General features: G+C 42.2%; 1 protein-coding gene across 5 annotated transcripts in view; it reads left to right on the forward strand.

The window, feature by feature from the left end:
• The first annotated feature begins 629 nt into the window (after window positions 1-629).
• The window catches only part of DAB2 (DAB adaptor protein 2), a 47,077-nt gene continuing 27,602 nt past the window's right edge, over window positions 630-20,104 (forward strand). For 4 of the 5 annotated variants that reach the window (XM_080677943.1, XM_080677940.1, XM_080677941.1 and 1 more), the window contains exon 1: window positions 630-814. Coding sequence is in view for 1 of the 5 variants with exons in the window: in XM_080677939.1 (XP_080534065.1) it covers window positions 6,004-6,006 (3 nt within the window). In the remaining 4 variants the exon portion in view is untranslated. Of the gene's footprint in view, window positions 815-5,979; window positions 6,007-20,104 lie in introns of all 5 variants that reach the window. The other variant, XM_080677939.1, reaches the window with a different exon arrangement.

Genomic DNA, 20,104 nt, shown 5'->3' on the forward strand with positions numbered 1-20,104 from the left:
GAGGACTGTTTTTATATCTGTATATCCAGGGTTCTATTCCATGCACAAATACAGTGAGGTTTACATATATTAATGCACACAGGGATTTCCCACCATGTCAGTGCACCCCCATCTGCCATGGCAGAGACCCCAGTTCCTTTAAAGCAGGCAAGCGCACGTCCAGCCAGAAAAGCAGCAGGTCTGAGCTGGGAACTGCCTCTCGCCAGGAAAGTCAGGCTTAAAGGCAGCCCTTTGTCCACAAGAGACCCGACGGGTTCCAGGACTCCGTGTGCCACATCACTCCCAGCTCCCAGCGGCGATCCAGGGAGGAATCGGTGGGATGGAGGTCGGGTCCCACCCCTTCCCTGCGGACTTGCCCTTCACTGTCCTCATTTGCACCCTCCCGGGTCGCCGGGCCCCAGCCCAGCCTGCCCAGCCCTCGCTCCCCCCGCGCCCCCGCCCCGCGAGTGGCGGCTAGGACTGCGCCCCGCTCTGCCCCGCGCGCTGCGCTCCGCTCCCCGCGATCGCCCCCCGCTGGCGGCCCCGAGCCCAGCGCGCCGGGTCGTCGGCGCGGCCGCGACTCGAGTTAATAAACAGTTAAGTTTGGAAGACTCAGCAGACACGTTGAGGGGGAGTTACCGAGCCCAGGCAGCAAAAACATCCCGGCGCATTCCTCGGGAGCCCTGGCTGCCAGCATCTGATTACAACCATATCTCGCCGGGAGCGGCGCGCAGGCTCCGCGGCTATTTAAGCGCGGCCGCCGGTGCGCGGCGCGGCTGCCGGGGAGGCTCGCGCGGGCCGGTCATGCTCGCTCCGCAGACGCGCTAGCCAGCCTGTGAGTAGCTTTCCACCCTCCTCCCCTGGGGCTCCATTTTTGCGACCTCCTTCCCTCCTCTGCTTGTCCGCTGTGGGGTGCAGACGTGGGGCGGCGGGGCATCTCGGGACTGAGACGGGGACTTGGGGAAGCGGCGGCGGCTGCGCGGCCTGACATCCCAGGAATGCTTCCATGGAATGCGTGCACCTTCGGGCCGGGCTCCAGATGGCCGGCGGGTGACATTTCCCCCGCGCCTGCCTTTTGTGTGTGTGTGTGTGCTTGTGCGGGACGCTGGGTGGCTGCTGAGCGCCTCGCTGACTCCTCCGAGGCTGTGGCGTTTTGCCCCGTGACAAAGGCTGGGGACGGGTCTGTGCCCAGGGAAGCTTTGACCTGGCGACTGACAACTTGTGGCATTAAAATGTGAACTTTGTCTTACACCGCATGAAGCAAGTATCTGCCCAAGAAACTGAACAGACTTGTTTTAAATCCACAAAGCCCAGAGCGGGGAAAGGGTGCTTGCCTGCTTGCTGTACGGCCGGCTGGAAAGATGAAGTAAGAATTCTAGAAAAGGGGGGCGGGGGGGGGGGGAATGAATGGGTTAAAGTCTTGGAGCCCCAGTCAGCATAGCGGTTTCCTAGCATAGAGCTGACTCTGTTATTTGTTTCTGCCATCCTTTCTTCTTGATTTAATTCTGAGCCTGGAATTCAGGTCCCCGGTCGGTGTCAGCAGGGAGCTGTTGGAGTCCAAAGGGAAATTTAACTGGATTAAAAACACTTAAAGAATCTGGATGTTATCTCCACCCCAGCCACCCCCCTCCCCACCTTTTCCTCTTTCTCTTTAGTTTGTGTTTGGAAGGAAGAGAGGCACTCTGTAAAATGAGCGGAGCAGAAATCAGCTTCCAGACACATGGAAAGACTTAAAAATTATGGAGGGGCGACTTCATGAATAGTAAATGTTGTTATTGCACTATAAAGTGACTTAATGAAAAAATTTCTGGCCCTAATCAGGCCAAGCAGGGGCGTGGGGGAGAAGTAAGAAGACAGAAGTAACACAAACAGAAGGAATGGCTGAGGAAAGAAAGTTACACAAATGCCTTCAAGACATCTGATAAGGCTCCTGGAATGGCTTTGATGGGATTTATAATTGACCTCCCTGACAGGCTAGAACTTGGCTCCCCACACTGGAGCATCTACTCCCTGTTGGGGAGGGAGGATCTACCTGGGATGGGAGAGCCTTGCAGCCACCAAAGGGCTCGTCTCCTTGCTCCGTGACAGCTCCCTGCGTGGTCTCTTACCCCAGCGGCCAGACCTTGATGAGGTGCTCTTCTCTGCGCCTGGTGCCCACGCACCCCAGGTTCCATCCCCCCCTCCCTGAAGGCAGATAAGCCTCGAGGACACTGTAGGAAAGTTTGTCTTGAGAATTCAGGAGTATTTGGCATTGAGGTCTTTTTACTCTTCGGGGAAGGACCTTTTGGGTGAAGTGCTGGGTGTGTGGCAGTAAACAATCCACACAACACAACACAGTGTGCACCGTGGACGGTCTAGAAAGCAAGCACAAAGGAGACCTAGTGGTGTTTCCCAATGTGTGGTTCTGGGACAGATGTCTTCTTCTAAATTCTTAATCCGTTTTCTCCTAAAGCAGATTGGGTTATTTTCCTGTTGTAGTTGAATAACTTAAACTTCTCCCTCTCCTTCCCTCTGCCATCTCTATCCCTTCTTAGATGACTTCCCCAGAAACCAGTTCTTCTTGAGCTAGCCCCTCCCACATTTTAATGAATGACCAGAACAAGCAGATGGCAGAGAACGTCTTCCAACTTGGAACCGTGACACATGCGTAGTTGCCATTCTCGTGATCTTAGACACAGTTGATCTTCACCTGAGGCCAGAAGGAGCGAAGGCAGCCGCAGCACTTGCTAAAAGCCTTGCCTACTTAGTTGAAGACAATCCAGAGTCTGCATTTCCACTCAAGACTTTCTATAGTTTTAGATTCAACTCAAAGTCCAAATTCTTATGCATTAAGCTCATCCGTTGCCTTGCTCAAAAGGTTGAATGGATTTCAGTCACTTCGTTTGGGTTGAAGGGAATTGCTTTTCAAGACACTTGTTGGACTGAACATGGGACAGGGGCCTCTGGAAGCTGCTGGTCAGCTGGTTCGGGGTGAGATGTATTGGCCTGCTTGGCTGGGCCTCAGTTACCTGAAGATGAAGAGAGCAGGATAGCAAATGCCTTGCTGAGTGGCTCCTGGCCGGCAGGAGGCTTTGTGGAGACATGGGCTCTTGGTGGCCCAGCAAGCATGGTACAGCTGCTCATTCCTAATTCTACCCTCAGGTGCCGTGAGCCTAAGCCCGCTACCACCAATATTTTTCATCTGGAATAGTTTTGAAGGCTTCTTGAGTTTCTCTTCCTCAGTGTCTCCTGACTTGAGGATTTAATTAATGCTCTTGCCCTACCTGGTTTGGCTCAGTGGATAGAGCGTCAGCCTGCAGACGGAAGGGTCCCAGGTTCGATTCCGGTTAAGGGCACAAGCCCGGGTTGTGGGCTCAGTCCCAAGTAGGGGCCATGCAGGAGGCAGCCAATCAATGATTCTCTCTCATCATTGATGTTTCTATCTCTCTCTCCCTCTCCCCTCCTCTCTGAAATCAATAAGAATATATTTTTAAAAATAATTAACACTTTTCTTAAAGACAAAGCTAAGATGCTGAACTACTTGAAAAGGCTGCTGCAGGCTTATCTCTTGGGGTGTCCGTGGCCCTCGTGGCCCTCAGAACATTCCTCCCCCAGGAAAAAGGCCTGAAAGCCGACTGGCTGGGGAGGTTTCAGTCACTGACCTAACACATCGGGTTTCTACCCCCCAAACAGAACCAGAATGAGAACTAGACTGGCGACACGGAACACCTGAGGGGCAGGATGTGGTCATTTAAAGTTCTCCCTGGTGCGGCTGTGCAGTTCTGACGTTGAAGCGTGCCACTGACTTGGTCGAAGTAGGCCCAAATCCCATTCAGATGAAACGGCACCAGGGAAACGTAACTCATGGGAACAGTTCCCGACTCAATTGATTGTGTGAATCAGAAGGGAGGCAGGTCATCAAGTCTCCTCCTCTTCAAAACACATGCTAATTCTGATGAGGGAAACAAACGGTGCTGAGTGTGCACAAAAGGCCAGTGTCTGCCTCCCGCCTAGCCCAATCGGGGAGCCGTTGGGAGTGAGGGTTCTGGAATCCCATTGCCTCCCAAGGTCTTGGTTCAAATCCCAGCCACACCACTGCTGCTTACCTGCCCTTGGGTAAATGGCACCACCTCTCTGTACTTCAGCTTTATCTGGAGGAAATAATCGTACCTACCCCTAGGTTTGTTGGGCAGACTTCATCTAACATGCTTAAAATAGTTTATTCGATCTGACTTAGAAATGTATGTTTTCTTCTGTTTTTGCCCCTTGAACAACTGACTTGTGTTATCTTTGTGAGAACTGAAGACAGAATGGAGAATCTTTGTCATAACTGGACACCGCTTGTCTACCTGCAAGATGTGAATCATTCAAGCACTTACTATTAACAAAGCCAGCATGTCTGCTGTGCTCACGCTAGAACAGACAGGGAGTTACTCTCTGTTCTCTGCCTGGAAACCTGCAGCGGGGTTTGGTCAAGCTGACCTCTCTGGTCTCACCCCACTCAGGCTCCCTGTGGGAGGGGGCAGTCCTTCCCCCTGAAGTCAGCATTATAGCAAAAGGAAGTGGGAAGGGAGGGACCATCCGAGCTAAACTGAGTGACTAGGCTAGAAATGAAATATCTTCTGAGGCAGGCGGCCCTATACTATCATTGCCACATAGCTGGGCAGGTTGCCATGGTTATTCCCTTTCCCAAAGCCTTCTCATACCTTGGAAGGAAGCCGGACACTCTAGGGTAAGCGAAATCTGAACAAATCACTTCCTGGTCTAAAAATGGAAGTTATTTATTTTTTTTATTAAGTGAGGTAGAATCTTCTCTCTGCCCACCTCATCCCTTTCCTCATCTTTTAAACTTATTTGAACTCTACTACTTAATTGACTAACTCTTAGCTGTTTGTTACATCATCAAGCTAGCAAAGCATTAAGACTTATGAAACTTAAGGAACATAAAAGCTATTGCCTCAATATAGAAGCAATCTGGCAATTTTTCTCTGCTCCCATAACGTCTAACTCAGGGCAAGTAGCCTTTAACTGCCATACACTGGTAAGAATTCTGAGTGAATGGGGAAGGCCATTGTGTTCAGCTGCAGGGCCGTTGCCAAGAGGCAGAATGCATGAGGGTTGTTCCGCAGATGTTTTTAAGTAACCACAGAGTAAAGGGAGCAGGTAGCATAGGTAAGAGTCCTGGAAAATCTAGGTTTGAAACCCTGTACAACTCGGAAGAAGTTTGGGTGAGGTTTTCTCTGGCTAAAACCCTATCCTATTTCTCCCTAGCAATGTGATGTAAAGTATTACAATGAAATGGACTTAGATCTTTAGGTGACAGATGAACTGCTGCTGTAAGTTCTCATTTAACAATCAAATTAATTCAGACTTCCACTTTGGACACTTGGCAGGCGTGGCGTGTATTTCACAGCTCCAGAGAACTCATGGAAGGCAGTGGCTCTCAGAGTGTGGTCCCCAGACCAGCTACATCAGCATCACTTGGGACCTTGTTAAAAATGCAAATTCTTGGTTTCCACCCCAGAACCACTGAACCAAACTCTAGCGCTAGGGTCCATCCAGCTGTATTTCAACAAGAGCAACACATGATGATAGAGTAACTTTCATAATTCAGTTGCTTTATAATTGCGTTGTTTAATGGAAAGTATAATGAAGTATCTGAATTCCTACAGTCATGGACATAATAAAGCAAAACATTTAAATAGAGCTCGGTTTAACTGAGTCTTGGGAGCAGAAAGATGGAAAAGCACAGACCTTGAGAGTTTTTCCTGCTGTCTCAACTATTGCTTTCTTGATCCTAGGGAAATCGATGTACTCCTTAGTTTTATATTATCACCTCCTTTCCAAATCTTTTCCCCTTCTCTGGGGTTTTTAAAGAGCATAATTAATCTCCATTTATTAGGAGACTGTCCCAGTTACTTCTTTAAAAAAAGATTCTAGTAAACTAGACCATTACCCTTGAACCAGATGGTTTTCTCTAACCTATAAAATTTTTTATTTTGTTTTTCATGCCATGCTCAGAATGCAGATGAAGGCCTCTCCATAATGGTAAATGAATATACTGTACTTGGTTTTTATAGAGTTTTATGGTTTATGAAGTAATGTTCCATTCTCCCATTTGACTTTCACTTTAAATAACTTAAGATAGAAACGATATCTCCATTTTTTTAACTGTAGTAAGATCAGTAGATATCAGCTTGCCCAAGGTAGTATCATTAAGTCGTAGAGCTGGAATTCAAGCATGAATGTGTATGATTTGAATCTTGGTGTTCTGGATATTTATTAAGTCTCTATTATGTAAAGTATGTACTAGGTTGGCAATGGAGGAACTTCCAGTGAGTAGAGATTGAGAAGAAAGTCTACATCCTGTGAAGCAAAGAATGTAAAACATAGGCCTGCCACTCCTTGGACAAGCTTCTCAAGGTCTCTGACCCTTAGTTGCCTCACTCACCTTGCAAAACAGTCCTAGGAATGACTGATGTTAATCAGAGACTGATGCTTAGCAGAGATCATACTCTTAGACTGAAAAGTACAAGGACATCTAGAAGGAGAGAATTGGAAGTCTGGCTTTGAGAAGGCTTCGTAGGTTAGGGGTTAAAAGCTTGGGTTCTGAACTACAAATTATTGTGTTCACAGCCCAGCTTAGCCATTTAAGACAAGAGATATAACATCTGAGTTTTATTTTATCCATTAGTATAATGTGCTGCTTCTTCAGAAATGTACCTGCTCTAGAACTACAAGTCTGTATGTAATAGCTAAGCTGATGTCAACACATGTTCTTGTTCTTGTTGTTTGTGAGCTTTAGGCAGGTTAAAATCTAGACATGACCACGTTCAAGCTGAAAATTAGAAGACCGTCTCTCCTACATACCTTGAAACTATTAAATGTAAGGGTCAAGCAGGAAAATTTGGCAATGGTTTATAAATCAGCACAGGCACCCAAGTGTTAGCTCTAAAGGTACCACTTGAATCTCATGTGGGCAGGGCAGTTGAGTCCTCCTGAGGTCTAGAGTTAAACCACACCCAAATAACTGGAAAGTGAAGAGTAACTTCACTAAATGTGTCCATATTGGATGTTCTAAGCATTTCACCCACGTGGCCTCATTTATTTTTCACATTTTAAGTGTCCTATTAGGGGACCAAGACCTGTTATAATCTTCTGTAATGTGTAGTACAGATGCTAAAATGCTTTTTGCTACCATTTAGTGCAGCAGAAATAAGCCATATATGTTTGAATCTATTTCTGAGGGCTGGAGTACTCATATGAAGAATGCTGAACCAGCTTGGCTTTGAGACACAATGTTAGTTGAGACAGGAAACGTATAATTGACCTCTAGATTAGAGGACCAGAAGTCAGAATGGTACACATAGTAGGTGCTCAAATATCTGTCCTTTAAAAAAAAGTCTCAGCTCTATATTGGGGGAGAGGGGGTATTATTTTTTATTTGGGGTTTTGTTTTTAACCTTTGCCTCTAAAGTTAACATCTTAAATGCAACCCCATTTTTGAAGTAGAAAACGAATTTTGTAACTGATAGAACAGGCTCTTCCCTCCTTAGCTGGTTGATTATAAGATTTAATATTGATTTCTGCCTGAACCAAGGGGCAACTATAGCTGAGTCTTTTCAGAAACATACATGTACTTGAATTGAAATGGTATTTTATTCAGTGTACAAGCTGTCTTCTGAAGGACATCTTGATGCATAGATGCTTAACTGCCTGATAACTCGTTCTTTGGGATTTCTGATTTATGCAGTTGGCCTAAGGTTCTCAATGACTAAAAGTGGTTGTTATTGACAGTTGGATGAAAACATTTACCTAACACCTGCTGGTGGACACATAGAGGTCAACAATTGCTTCCTATGAGAAATTTTGAGAAAATGACAACTACTCAGCTAGCATATGGTTGTATTATAATGAAGTGATACAGAGTAGGGTCCAGAGGAAAAAGCAAGTATCAGTGTGATAATGGACTTGGCCTTTAAAGGAATAGTGGAGGTCATGCATTCAAAGGAGAAGCACATAAGCAAATGTGTGTCTGAAGAATTGTAAGTCTGGCTTTGAGGAGGTGACATAGGTTAGAGGTTAGAAGCTTGGGCTCTGAGCTGCAAATGACTGTGTTCCAAGCCAGTTTGGCCAAGAGTGGCAGAGAGATAAGAGGTGGTATCATTTAGGAAAGAGACATGGATTACACTGACCCTTGGATGTCAGGCGAGAACTTAGATTTTTATTTGCTAAGCAGTAGCTCTCCTTGTTAAATCAGAAAGACAAAATGCTGACTCAGATCAATTCATTTGGCTGTATTGGTAGGATGAGTTTGAGTGGAGATTTCTTAGCAGTTGAAGAAAAACCTGTATTTCATGAGAAGTCAGCAATCAAAGTAGAGAAAAGTTTTGCCTAACTGAATATTAAGGATCAAATGGAAAATATGTTTTCACCCCTATTGTTACAAGTGCACTGCTCTTTACCAGACTGTGTGGGGCTTGTAAAAGAAGGACAAATGATTCCCTGACCTCAAAACTTCACTGAGTGGGGAAAAGACTTGGACATGAATCAGAGGGCAACACTAGGTCATGGTAACTATAGGAAAATGGTAGGGCTGGTGAGAGTCAGAGAAGACTTCCCTAAAACAGCACACCTTGAGTGGACTTTGAATGACAGGTAGGAATTCAAATAGGTGAAGGCAGTAAGTATTACAGGTATTACAGGATAGGAAGGCAACATGAGAGAGCATGGTGTGTGTGTGTGTGTGTGTCCCATGAGGAAGAAATTAGCTTCCCCAGGGAACAAGTGGATACATATACTGTTATACTGTGCATTCTAATTATGAAGGGCTTTGAATCTCTGGTTGACAGTGAGTCTTGGAATTGAACATGGTGCCCGGTTAATGAGAGTCAGGAAGGCCAGGATGTCTGATAGGACATCACTGCAATAATTCAGCCATCAATGTAGTTCAGGTACAGCTGGTGTCTCTTACCACTTGATTCTCATTGAACCTTTTGAGAAGAAGGAAGACTTTATCCCACAAAGATTTTTTTCCCCCACAAATATTTTCTTTACCTCAAGTGTTCTAAATATATTCAAACATACTTATGCATGTGTCTAGGAAATATCAAAATAACACTGTAATATGAGTTGGCTAATTGTGAGGGACAAGATAGTATCGCTTGTTTGGAAGCAGGAACTTGGCGTGGCAATGAGGCAGGTTGGGGAGGAATGCTAGAATGGAGGAAAAAATGATGAGGAGGAAGGAAAGGTATGAAAACAAAGGGTAATTATGGAGAATAGTGAGTCCAAGTTTTGCCAGTTTTAGTAGGCGTGAACAGTCTAAGATAGAGCCTTAACTTCCAGGTAGGCTACAGACAGTACTGCTGTGGATTTTGTAGGTATATCCATATGCAAAATAACTTCTGTAGTTCTGTTTTCGGGTAGTATATGGAGACACAAATGTTCTGTTTTCTATACAAGAACTCTTTAATAGAAACATTGGATGCAACCATATCCTGACTTGGACTCTTTATACCTCCCACAGCCAACACTGGTTGAGGGCTTACTGATGAGGGGGATAATAAAGTCCTATCTCTCTTGAAAGGTCACATTAACCAAGAGTTACCTGACATCACCTTGCTAAATCTTTTGCAACCAGCTAGTGCTCCTTAGATAACCAAAGCCACAACAGGCCATGGGAGGGGGTGGCCAGTACGCTTTCATAATATTGCTTCATTTCAATCTGTGATTCAGGAGTTTGGCCTGATCTGAAAGTGATACAATTGTACTCTTAGAAAGTCTGGCAATTCAAAATGCCCAAGGAGCCCTGGCTGGGGAGCTCAGTTGGTTAGAGTGGTGTCCCGATACAACAAGGTTCTGGGTTCAATCCCCAGTCGGGGCACATAAAAGAATCAACCAATGAATGCATAAGTAAGTGCATCAACAAATCAAAATGCCTAAGAACACATTTGGTTCTAGAATATAAAGGTTTGGGTCATCTCTGAATTGCTTGCCCTTCTGCAGTGTGAAAATTGAATGCCAAATGAACATGGTGTTTCTTCTGATGTTCATGAAAACAGTGTTAATTCAAAACTTCGCATTTTAAGGTAACTTTTCAGGGAGCATCACGGGTATCTTTCATGACCTGATGTACCATAAGATTCCTCCCTCCCACTGGCTCCAGCACATAGACACTCCTCCAGATTACATTATGGTTATAGGAGACTCACAAACAGTAAATGTGCATATCCCCCTTGTAAGGAATGCTTCAAGTAAATGTCATCATTTTAAAACTGTTGAGGAGGCTAATTAAGCCCTTAAGACAAAATTTGCATCTTTCTGTGGTTGATACTAACAAAGCAATTTATTTAAAATTCCTTGAAGTATGAAGCACTAATCTTGCTCTTATGAATCATTATTAATGGCAATGAAGTGTTCCACCCTGATCAGAAACATTTTCTCTAAAGCACTTAGTTGTAACTATTTCTTGCTTGTTCCCTCTCCCCTGCCTGTACTATGAGCCCCTGAGAGCAAAGACCATGTCCATTTTGTCACTGTATGTCCAGCATAATACAGTGGTTGGCACACAGTAGGTGTTCAATAAACAATAACCAGGTAGTCAGGTGAATGTATGACTCATGCTACTCATTTGTAACGTTACTTGTACATTTTTATTATAGAGTAAGCAGAATGGGAAACTTGAGCTTGCCTTATCATCTGTTGTATAAGTAAAACAGTTATGAATCCTTTTAAAAAAATCTTTAAGGTTATTTATAATGAGTAATATCCATATGTTCCTCTAGTTTATATCTGCTCAGGGCCTGAGAAAAGCAGATGAGCTGTTACTGAAATTCTCCAGATGGTGTGGTCTTTTCAAGTCCTTGGTTTAACTTCTACCAGTGGAGTATCCATCAGAGCACATACGTCCATCTGTCCCGATGGTATAATCACTTGGCTAATAATAATAGTGGTGACTAGTTTTCAACCTGATATTTCATCCAAGGACAGCTCCTTATTCTCCTTCTGTTTTTCCTATTTAAGAATATTCGCTAAACTGTTTACTAAAGAGCTCATAAAAATTGAGAAAATAGATGAAACCTTTGGCTCAACACTGGATAATTAAGGCTATCATGTTGACTTAACACAATCTCTGCCCAAGTGAAAGAAACGTGTTTTTTAAATTTTGCATGTGCAGCTGTATTGTAGATAAAGATGTGATGTCCATTAGGCTTTTTAAAATGCTTCAATTAGGTTGACAGCTCATTACTGTCTGCACAGACGCCAGTGGTTCCAAGAACACCAGTCTAGAAACCAGCAGTAGACCATGCCCTGATCAACTTTCAAAATCCTGGCATAAAAGACTTTTTCCAGCCCTGGCTGGGTGGCTCACTTGGTTGGGGAGTTGTCCCATACATCAACAGGTTGTGGGTTCGATTTCTGATAAGGGCTCCTAGCTTGGGGATTTGCTTGATGTTTCTCTCTCTCTCTCTCTCTCTCTCTCTCTCTCTCTCTCTCTCTCTCTCTCTCTCTCTCTCCCCTCCGCCCTCCCTTCCTCACTCTATAATTAATAAAAACATCTCCTTGGGTAGAGGGTTTTAAAAAGAGAGAGAGGTTTTTCCAAATCCTAGTTATCATTAATTCAAAATGTACTGTTCACTTTTTGATATACCAACAGCTTTTCTCAACAACTCTGGATAGGTAAGTACCAATTAATGATGTCTAGGAAGGTAGTAGAAAGCTTACTGTGGGCAGCATTCTGTATGCTTTCAGATATGTTTGCTGTGGAGACCCTCTTAGCCTTTGAATGTAATTTCATGTATCTGAACCTAGAGCATCTTCATGTGTTTATCTTTAGCCCAAGTTAGACTATAGATTTACCTTTACATTTAAATATTGCTGACAAGTTACATATCTCTAAGGAATTTGATTTTTAAAGTACATAAAGGCACGTGTCACTTTAACGTCACTGTTCTAAATGTGTGAGAAGCAGACATCTGTCTCTCTCCCTGCTTCCATCCTTCTTAGTCATCATTTCTTGGTTCTGATCTTTCTAGTCTTTCAATAGTTATGGAGGGAAACATCTGTAAAATGGGGAAATGCTATATATTTTGTTTCAAGCAAGGATCTATAATGCCATGATTATTTTTGTTAGTAGTTGCCTTTTACAAAAGATGTTCCTTTAGGTGCTTGTATTTCAAATATCATTTCATTTATATCAAGTTTTTATCAAACTGATCTAATGGAAATTCTGTTTTTAGGATGGAATGGGCCTTAGAATGGCGGTTATGAGACGTATTGGCCTTTAACTATTTTTAGAGCCACCTCTAGGACACTGTTTATTTGAAGTTTGAAGGTCACTGAGCCTCATAGCTTGGCATGATGGGATAACCTTGACTCTGACATTTGAGATTTTTAGACCTTAACCTTTCCATTAAAAGGCTTTGTTTCCAAAAGAGTAGCCAAGTTTTTAAATGAAAGAAACCAGCAGTGTTGAATCACTCAAAGTAGTAAATTGATGCAACCACCCTCCTACAAAGCCATCTGACTCTTTGATGCCATAGCTCTGTACTGGGATTTGTCACCACCCCGACCTCCACACCATTGCTCAAAACCTCAAAGTCTTCCCAGTACCATTTAGACAAAATATCGTTTTATAAACCACTCTAATCCCATCTGACCCACCCTTCAACCTTTTACTCTGCTTTTTACTGACATAAATATCCTTTAGGCATTGCTATCAATTACTCCTTCGCAAATGTATTTTCTGGGTCATGCACATTTCACTTGTCTGAAGAACTACCTTAATTCTTTCTTTGGCATGTGTTGTTGTAATGCAGAGAAGTTAAGATCTTAGACCTGTGTGGCTTTCATTGGCTGGTGAACTGTTCTTGAGCTTCCACTCCTGTCAAGTAGGGCTGATAATACCTTCCCCATTGGGTCAATTGAGAAAGTCTTGGCAGCACACCTAGTCTGTAATGAATATTCAATCCATTTAACTTTTAGAAATGTAGTATTCCTTCAGTGTTCCTAAGAAATCTGTTCAAGCCATTCCCAACCCTGCCCTCCCAATCCACTTTGCTATTTTTTGAGCATTTATCACCTTCTGAAAGACTATAACCCATGTGTGTGATTCTCCTGCTGAAGTGTAAACCCTCTAAGGAAATAGATCTTTATTTTGTTCTGGATGAGTGCCTGGCACGTAATAGGGATGTAGGTTGATTACATGAACTAACTTGCTGGCAGGCTGATCACTAGCATTCAGGGGCAAATTTTGTTTCCAATCTCTAAATTAATGGCTTTGAGCAGATTGATTACCAAACCCCGATGCGCTGAACAACAACAACAACAAAAAAGGCTATCAATACTTGAAGGTGTTTAAAATTTTCTAATAGCATTACTTCAGAGCGAAATGTACGGTAGCCAATGACTTACTATTTGTGTAGTCACTTTGGCCAGGCAGTGTGGGATAAATGACATACTCTTTAGAGTGAGAAGGCATGGCATTTGTTTTTCCTTTAAGGGAATTTCTTAGATGGAAGTGCATGTGTAGAATGGCATTTAAGGTAGGGAACCTCAACCCTGGAGAGAGTGACCCCGAGAAAGATACTTGATTCACATCCCACTTCTGATAATTAGCTCTAAAAGCAGAACTTTGATTAGGTTAGAAGAATTAAGAAAACTTGTTAATGGTGTTTCTCCCACTAGTTTCCTTGGTGTAACTAATTATCCACTTCTATAGTTTATGAAGAAGTACATTGCTAGCTAATAAAACATTACAACTATAGACACATTCTCAATTTCAAATGTTGCTACACTTGAAGGCTTCTGTGAAGTGTAGGAGGCCTTGATCATTACCTTTTTGAGGCTTTATCTTAACCTCCTTGTCTGCCATATTGAGTCTTTTTAATAAAGCTTGGATTCTGAATTTAACATTGGCTTTCAAAGAAGACTTGTCCTTGTACAAGGCTATAGAGTTCAGCTAAGTAAACAAATGATGGAATTGCATTCTCTGATGCTAAAAATGCCCACATAAGAAGACTAGAAAATAGCAGATGCCACAGTGGAGTGGATCTGTCTAAAACTTCAAGGACCAACTCAAGTTACTTTTATTTAATGACCATAGTAGAGATCACAAGAGAGACTACAAATGGAGCCCTATCTAATCACTTATATCCATCCCATGTTTTCCTTTAATATTTATGTGTCAATTAATTAGCAGGAACAGAATTTTGCCTCAGGTCATTAATGGTTCAGAGAACAGACAAGATTGCTCTGGAAGCTAGTATCTTGCTTAAATATTACATTTTTTATGACCCAAGGAAACTTCCTTTACAGTGAGTCATTGATGTTGACGTTCCCATGTAGTCTAACCAGAAGCCTTTTTGTCGTTCAGTGTGAATGTGAATATCTCACAGTGGGCCAGGAGATCTCAGTTGAATGCCAACAAAGTGACATACATGCACAACCATTTCTACCTGTTCGTGTCATTCTAGAACAATAGACCCAGGTGACACCCCCGTGATTTTTCATCTTAAAAAGGTAATGAGACCTTCTAGGGATGGTATGCATTCAACAGGCCTGGGAAAAGAAAACCCTCATTCACCTGTTTATTCTGGAAAGTGTCCCCATGGTAAAGCAGATCTTTGACCAACCTCTTGCCCTAAAGCCAAACCTTGACCGTTAAGTAGTAATACATGTGACTTTGAGTGCTGGGCAGGTTTGTAAATAATAAGGTAATGCAAAGGACACATACTCAACACAATTTCTAGCCAAATCTCTGAGAAATTAAAAAACAAACAAACACAGAGAATATAATCAATAGGCTTTTAGCACAATTATTAGACAATACAATAAGTGAGATTACCTTAAAACAAACTCATTTAACATGGGAGGAGTGGAGGGTCACCCAGCTTTGGATTCACTCTAAAACTGTCTGCAGCTGGAGATGATTTTTGAATAACACATTTTAAAAGACATAGATATAGATCCAGTACACATCTTGATGGTCTACAAAACCAGAAAAACTAGATAGTCCTAGTATGTAAATTTATCATTTCAAATAAGTTAAGCCCTTTGTGAAGCAGCAATTCCTTTGGCACCATATGAACTAATGACTTGTTTAACTAATGCATGTACTTCCTTTTAAAATATCCAAACTGACTTGTCTATCAGGCTAGCAGCATAACATTCATAAGAAACAGCATATTGTGTGGAATATTACTTCATATTAATATAAATGTGAGACACTAATTACTTTTTCTATCTTGTAGAATAATATCTAGATTAAAAGTGAAAAAAAACATGTTGGGTTTGAGGGAAAAAAATAACATTGTTCTAAGCTCCTCAAAGTCATTGGTTAATGCTATCTCTGTAGCTCATTTATTTATTTTTTTATACAAATGGGTGGAGATGAAATGAAATATTCAACATATGTGCCTTTGAAAATGTTGTCTAATGACATAACCAGGACAATTTTCTTAGATATCCTATTTGTATGCAATGGGTACAAATTTTCTTTTCCCCTCCCACTGCCCTAGAAAGATTTTAAAGTTAGAAGAGATGACTTAAGAAAGCAGTTCAGTGGAATATATATGTTAGCAAATCTTTGAAGTTGCTCTTTAAATCCCAGAATAAACTTGTTGACATCTGTACAGATTAAGGTGGTACTTGAGGTCTTTCCTCCTGGTCTTTGATTATACAAACAAGAAAGACAAGTGAGCTGTACCTTCATTTCCTAAGAACTCTGACCTTAGTTCTCTGAAACACCATCATCCATTTTAACTTTATTTGTAGAAGTCCCTTAAATGACTTGCTAAAGGGCGTATGGAAACTGACTTCCTGAAAGCTTCTGTAGATTAGTAGGGTTTTAATGTTGAGGATCACACAAGAGTGAAATTCCCCTGAAAGCTCTACTAGATACAAGGATCCCCAAATTATTCTTCCAAATTTGCTGATTGGATTGCTTTATGGTCTCTAAGGTCGATGTCTAGACCTGTGTAGAAGGGAGGATCAATTAATTATGACTTACATGATTCCAACAGGTATAATTTTGATTACATTAACTTGGGTTTATAGTTAAAATTTGTGCAACAAAATCTGTCTCACACTTTATAAGCAAAAGTATGATATTAAGTGGTAGGGTTTTTTTTTATTGTAACTGGAACTGCCTGTGCTCATTTATCTCTGCAGTGAATGAACTGTACAGATATTTCAGTACATCAGAATACTTTATTTCTCAAGGTAGTTGTTTCAATTGTGCGTCAATTAAAATCCCAAATCTGCTTCATTTAGCAGGGGGTAATGTGTAGCTGTTGAGAATTTTTCCATCCCTCAGTTTAAAAATGCATTTATTGATTCGCATGTACTTACTTGGCCCAATACTATTCCCCAAAAAATGAGAGAATGATGAGCATTATGAAACTGGAGAATGCACTTAGCTCAAGGATACATGCATTTCTGCCACTTTGTCCATCCCATACTCACTCTGCAGCAACTTAAAAATATTTGTGCAACTGTATTCACAATTTCAAAACAGGTAGGCTAGATATTTCAGGAATTTTTTGGATCCTGTGATCTTAAATGTTTCTCAGGTAGTATTAATACATCACCTTAAGAAGCAAGAAAACAAGTTGGCAGATTTACCTTTCTCCCTGTATACCAGAACCTGAAATTATGTAGGGATTTCTGATCTGTTAATCTGTCTAATTTGTCCAGCAACCAAGAAGTAAGTAAATGCGCCTATATTCTTATTTCTTCTAGAATAACTCCCCTGGCCTTTTAGATAGTATTCTGGAAACTTCCTAACTTTTGGCATGCTAGAATACTGTTATTAGGAGGGGAGAGGGTTGGTTTTCAGGTTGCTGGTTCTCTGTAAACCTAAAATTCAACAAATAAGTAGAATATCCCTTTGTGTTTTTAAAGGACTCCTTTTTCTTTTGTCTTGAGAGCAGCCTGCTCTTCTCTAAGGGAAACGAGCTAAATCATGAAGAATCATTCTAAAAGTGAATATATATCAAGCACACAAGATACTAGTAAACAGCAATGCTTTAAAAACCCACTATTCTTAATGGGGTTAGTTCAGCCTTGGGCAAACTACGGCCCGCGGGCCAGATCCGGCTGTTCTATCCGGTTCTCTTGCTCTCCCCTCCGCTCTTTTACTTTGAATTTATATTAGTTCACACAAACACTCCATCCATGCTTTTGTTCCGGCCCTCCGGTCCAGTTTAAGAACCCATTGTGGCCCTCGAGTCAAAAAGTTTGCCCACCCCTGGGTTAGTTAGTGGGAGGGCCAACATTCTTCTTGGAGATGAAGCCTAAATGCCCTGTTGGCAGTGGATATCTTGCCCAACTTGAATAGATCATGGCAGATGGGGGATTGTGAGCCAATGGCAAGTTTCTCATGGAAGGTTAATGCCAAGTCTAAGGATAGATTGAACAGTAACACAAAGGGCATATTCTACTGCAAAGGCTGCCTAGAATCCAGAGACAATATTTTAGAATCAGATAACTTGAACTGACCTTGAGTAGAGTCTACACAACTTTTGTCCTATATACAGAAATGTAACAAAAGTAATTTCCCGTGTCTATAGCCAATTACTATATACACCTCAGTTTGACTACTCTGTGCTGATGTTACAAGGCAGCTGCATCCTTCTTTCTTTAAACTCTTTGAAACGCAGCATGCATCTGAAACGTGAGTTGCAAGCAGGTACAGAAACATTCAAGCAATGGCCTGGAGAAATATATAAATGCAGGGCTCTGCCTGAAAGGGAAGCCACGTTGGGATTTGATATAATTCAGCCAGATGAATTAAAGGACAAGCCAAATATCAAGCCGTGCTTCTTGCACTGGCTTTTGGAAGAGGACGAATTTAAGATGACCTGCCTGCTTTTAAAGTGGCCTGATGTGGTTATATCATAAAATAATTCTATTGGTGTTTATAGCTTAATGTTTCAAATGCAGATGCTTCTAAATAACATGCTTTTTTAAAACTCTTTTAACATCCACATAGATCTTCAAGATGACTATTGTAACGGCACTTGAGTCAAGGGAAACCTGTTTAACAGGTTTATGTGCATAAGCATCATAGGTGACCTCACAGAGAGACTCAAACGGATGAACTATTTCTCCTATTGTCCACGTGCTAGATATGCTGCACATCCGCATCAACTGCATCCGGGATCGTTTCACTTGGGAGTGAGAAAGCACCAAGGATGTTGTGTGTTCTAAGAAACAAACTCCTTAGACCCATTTATATGAATTATTTAAGATCTAGCTTAGAACCAGGTAGAGGGTTTAGTTTTGGTAGAATTATCTACCCTAACTGAGAAATGATAGACATGAAAACAATGAGATATTTGCAGTTCAATTTGGGTAAGAATACGTAGATATGAGGGAGGATTATTACAAAGAGTATGAATTGTGTCAATGTATTTACCTAGGAATCAATGGGTACACTGATGGTTATTTTCCCTCACTTTGACTTTTTAGCTTTTTTACTATCTTTTCTGCAAATATCAAGCATAGTATCCATTGTACATTTAGATGCCGAATTCAAAAAATCATGTGTTTGCTGTGTTTTTTTTGTACCAGTTTCATCATGCTTCTCCTCAAATCACTCCCAAAGGCCTTGCAATAGAAAATTTCTAGAGACTCCATGGTAGTAGTAGCATTTTAGAAAACATTTAAAACCCTAAAATTGTTTATGTAAATTTCTCATTCTTTAGAACTCTCTCTTCCCTTGGATTTAGGATGAGAGGGAAGCAGAATGAAATATAGTATCCTATGCCATCTAATTGTACAAAATAGAGCTTTTCTAAATTCAACCTTTAATTTCCAGATGCTCAACCCAGTTATCTATGAACACTGTAGCTTTTTGAAATCTTCTTCCTTTTTCATGCTCTTTTGGTATACTTCCTGTCATTTCATAACTAGACATACCAAACCATGTGAGGGCCCCCTCTGTCCTTGTCACTGTAGCACCCCAGCCCATGGCAGCAACCCAGTGGAGTCCTGCCATGGCCCTACAGGCCCTCTTGTCACACAGCTCTTTCAGTGTGCTCATATATACCACCCACCAGCCACATGAGGCCTGTCCAAGTGCCAAGGTATCTTCTGGGTGAGATGGGAACTCTGGCATCTGAGCCTAGGATTTTAGTCTAGACATTTTACCTTCTACCCATTCTCTAACCATAAGGACTTTCCCCTCTCCTGCACCCCTCACCCTGTGTTGGACCATTTCAGTCCATTGTCCATTTCCCATAAATGGCTCAGCTTGCTATACAAACTTACTTACCCACCAGATTGCCAACTACCTTTGAGCCTAAAGCCCAAGGTATATGGAGAAGGGTAGCTTTTTTCAAATCCTTCCCACCCCCCAAAAGCCATGTTATCCTTTCTCCCAAAGCAGTGGACTCCTAATAGCCTTTCCTCAGAATTAATGAGAATCACTCATGGCTTCTTCCACATGTGACTCAATATCTATCTAATAAAAAGAGGACTGGCTGATGAATATGACCTTGAGTTCAAGGGTGTAGTTATTACATTGTCGATCTCTTTCCCACATGACCTGTACAAAAGAGACAATAATAGATAAGAAAGCAGATATTTTATCATTAGGAGGATCAGGAACCAATAACCCCCAGATGCAGAGCTCTGGTGATTCTGGTGATACTATACACTAGACTAGAAATCCCCCATTCCCTTTTCCATGTCAAGTTATGCCCACTTTATTGTCCTGCCCAGCTCACTTGAGATACACAGAGCACATGTCCCAGAGCTGGCGATCCATGTCCAATATAGTCCCTGGTGTCAGGGGAACCATGTCAGAGCATAGTTCAAATGATCCAATGCCGGCAATGGAAACCTCCAAATCTTCAAGGTCACTTCCTTCCTTTTATTGAAGTGACTTAAAAGATAAAGTTGAATTTCAGTTTTCCTGTTCTGTTTAGTCTAAGCTGGAAGCGGTCACACTCAAGAACTGGGGTGGCCGGGACCGGTTTGGCTCAGTGGATAGAGCGTCGGCCTTCGGACTGGGGGTCCCGGGTTCGATTCCGGTCAGGGGCATGTGCCTTGGTTGCGGGCACATCCCCAGTGGGGGGTGTGCAGGAGGCGGCTGATCGATGTTTCTCTCTCATCGATGTTTCTGGCTCTCTATCCCTCT

The sequence above is a fragment of the Plecotus auritus genome, assembly GCF_963455305.1.
Source record: "Plecotus auritus genome assembly, chromosome: 7".
NCBI lineage: Eukaryota > Metazoa > Chordata > Mammalia > Chiroptera > Vespertilionidae > Plecotus > Plecotus auritus.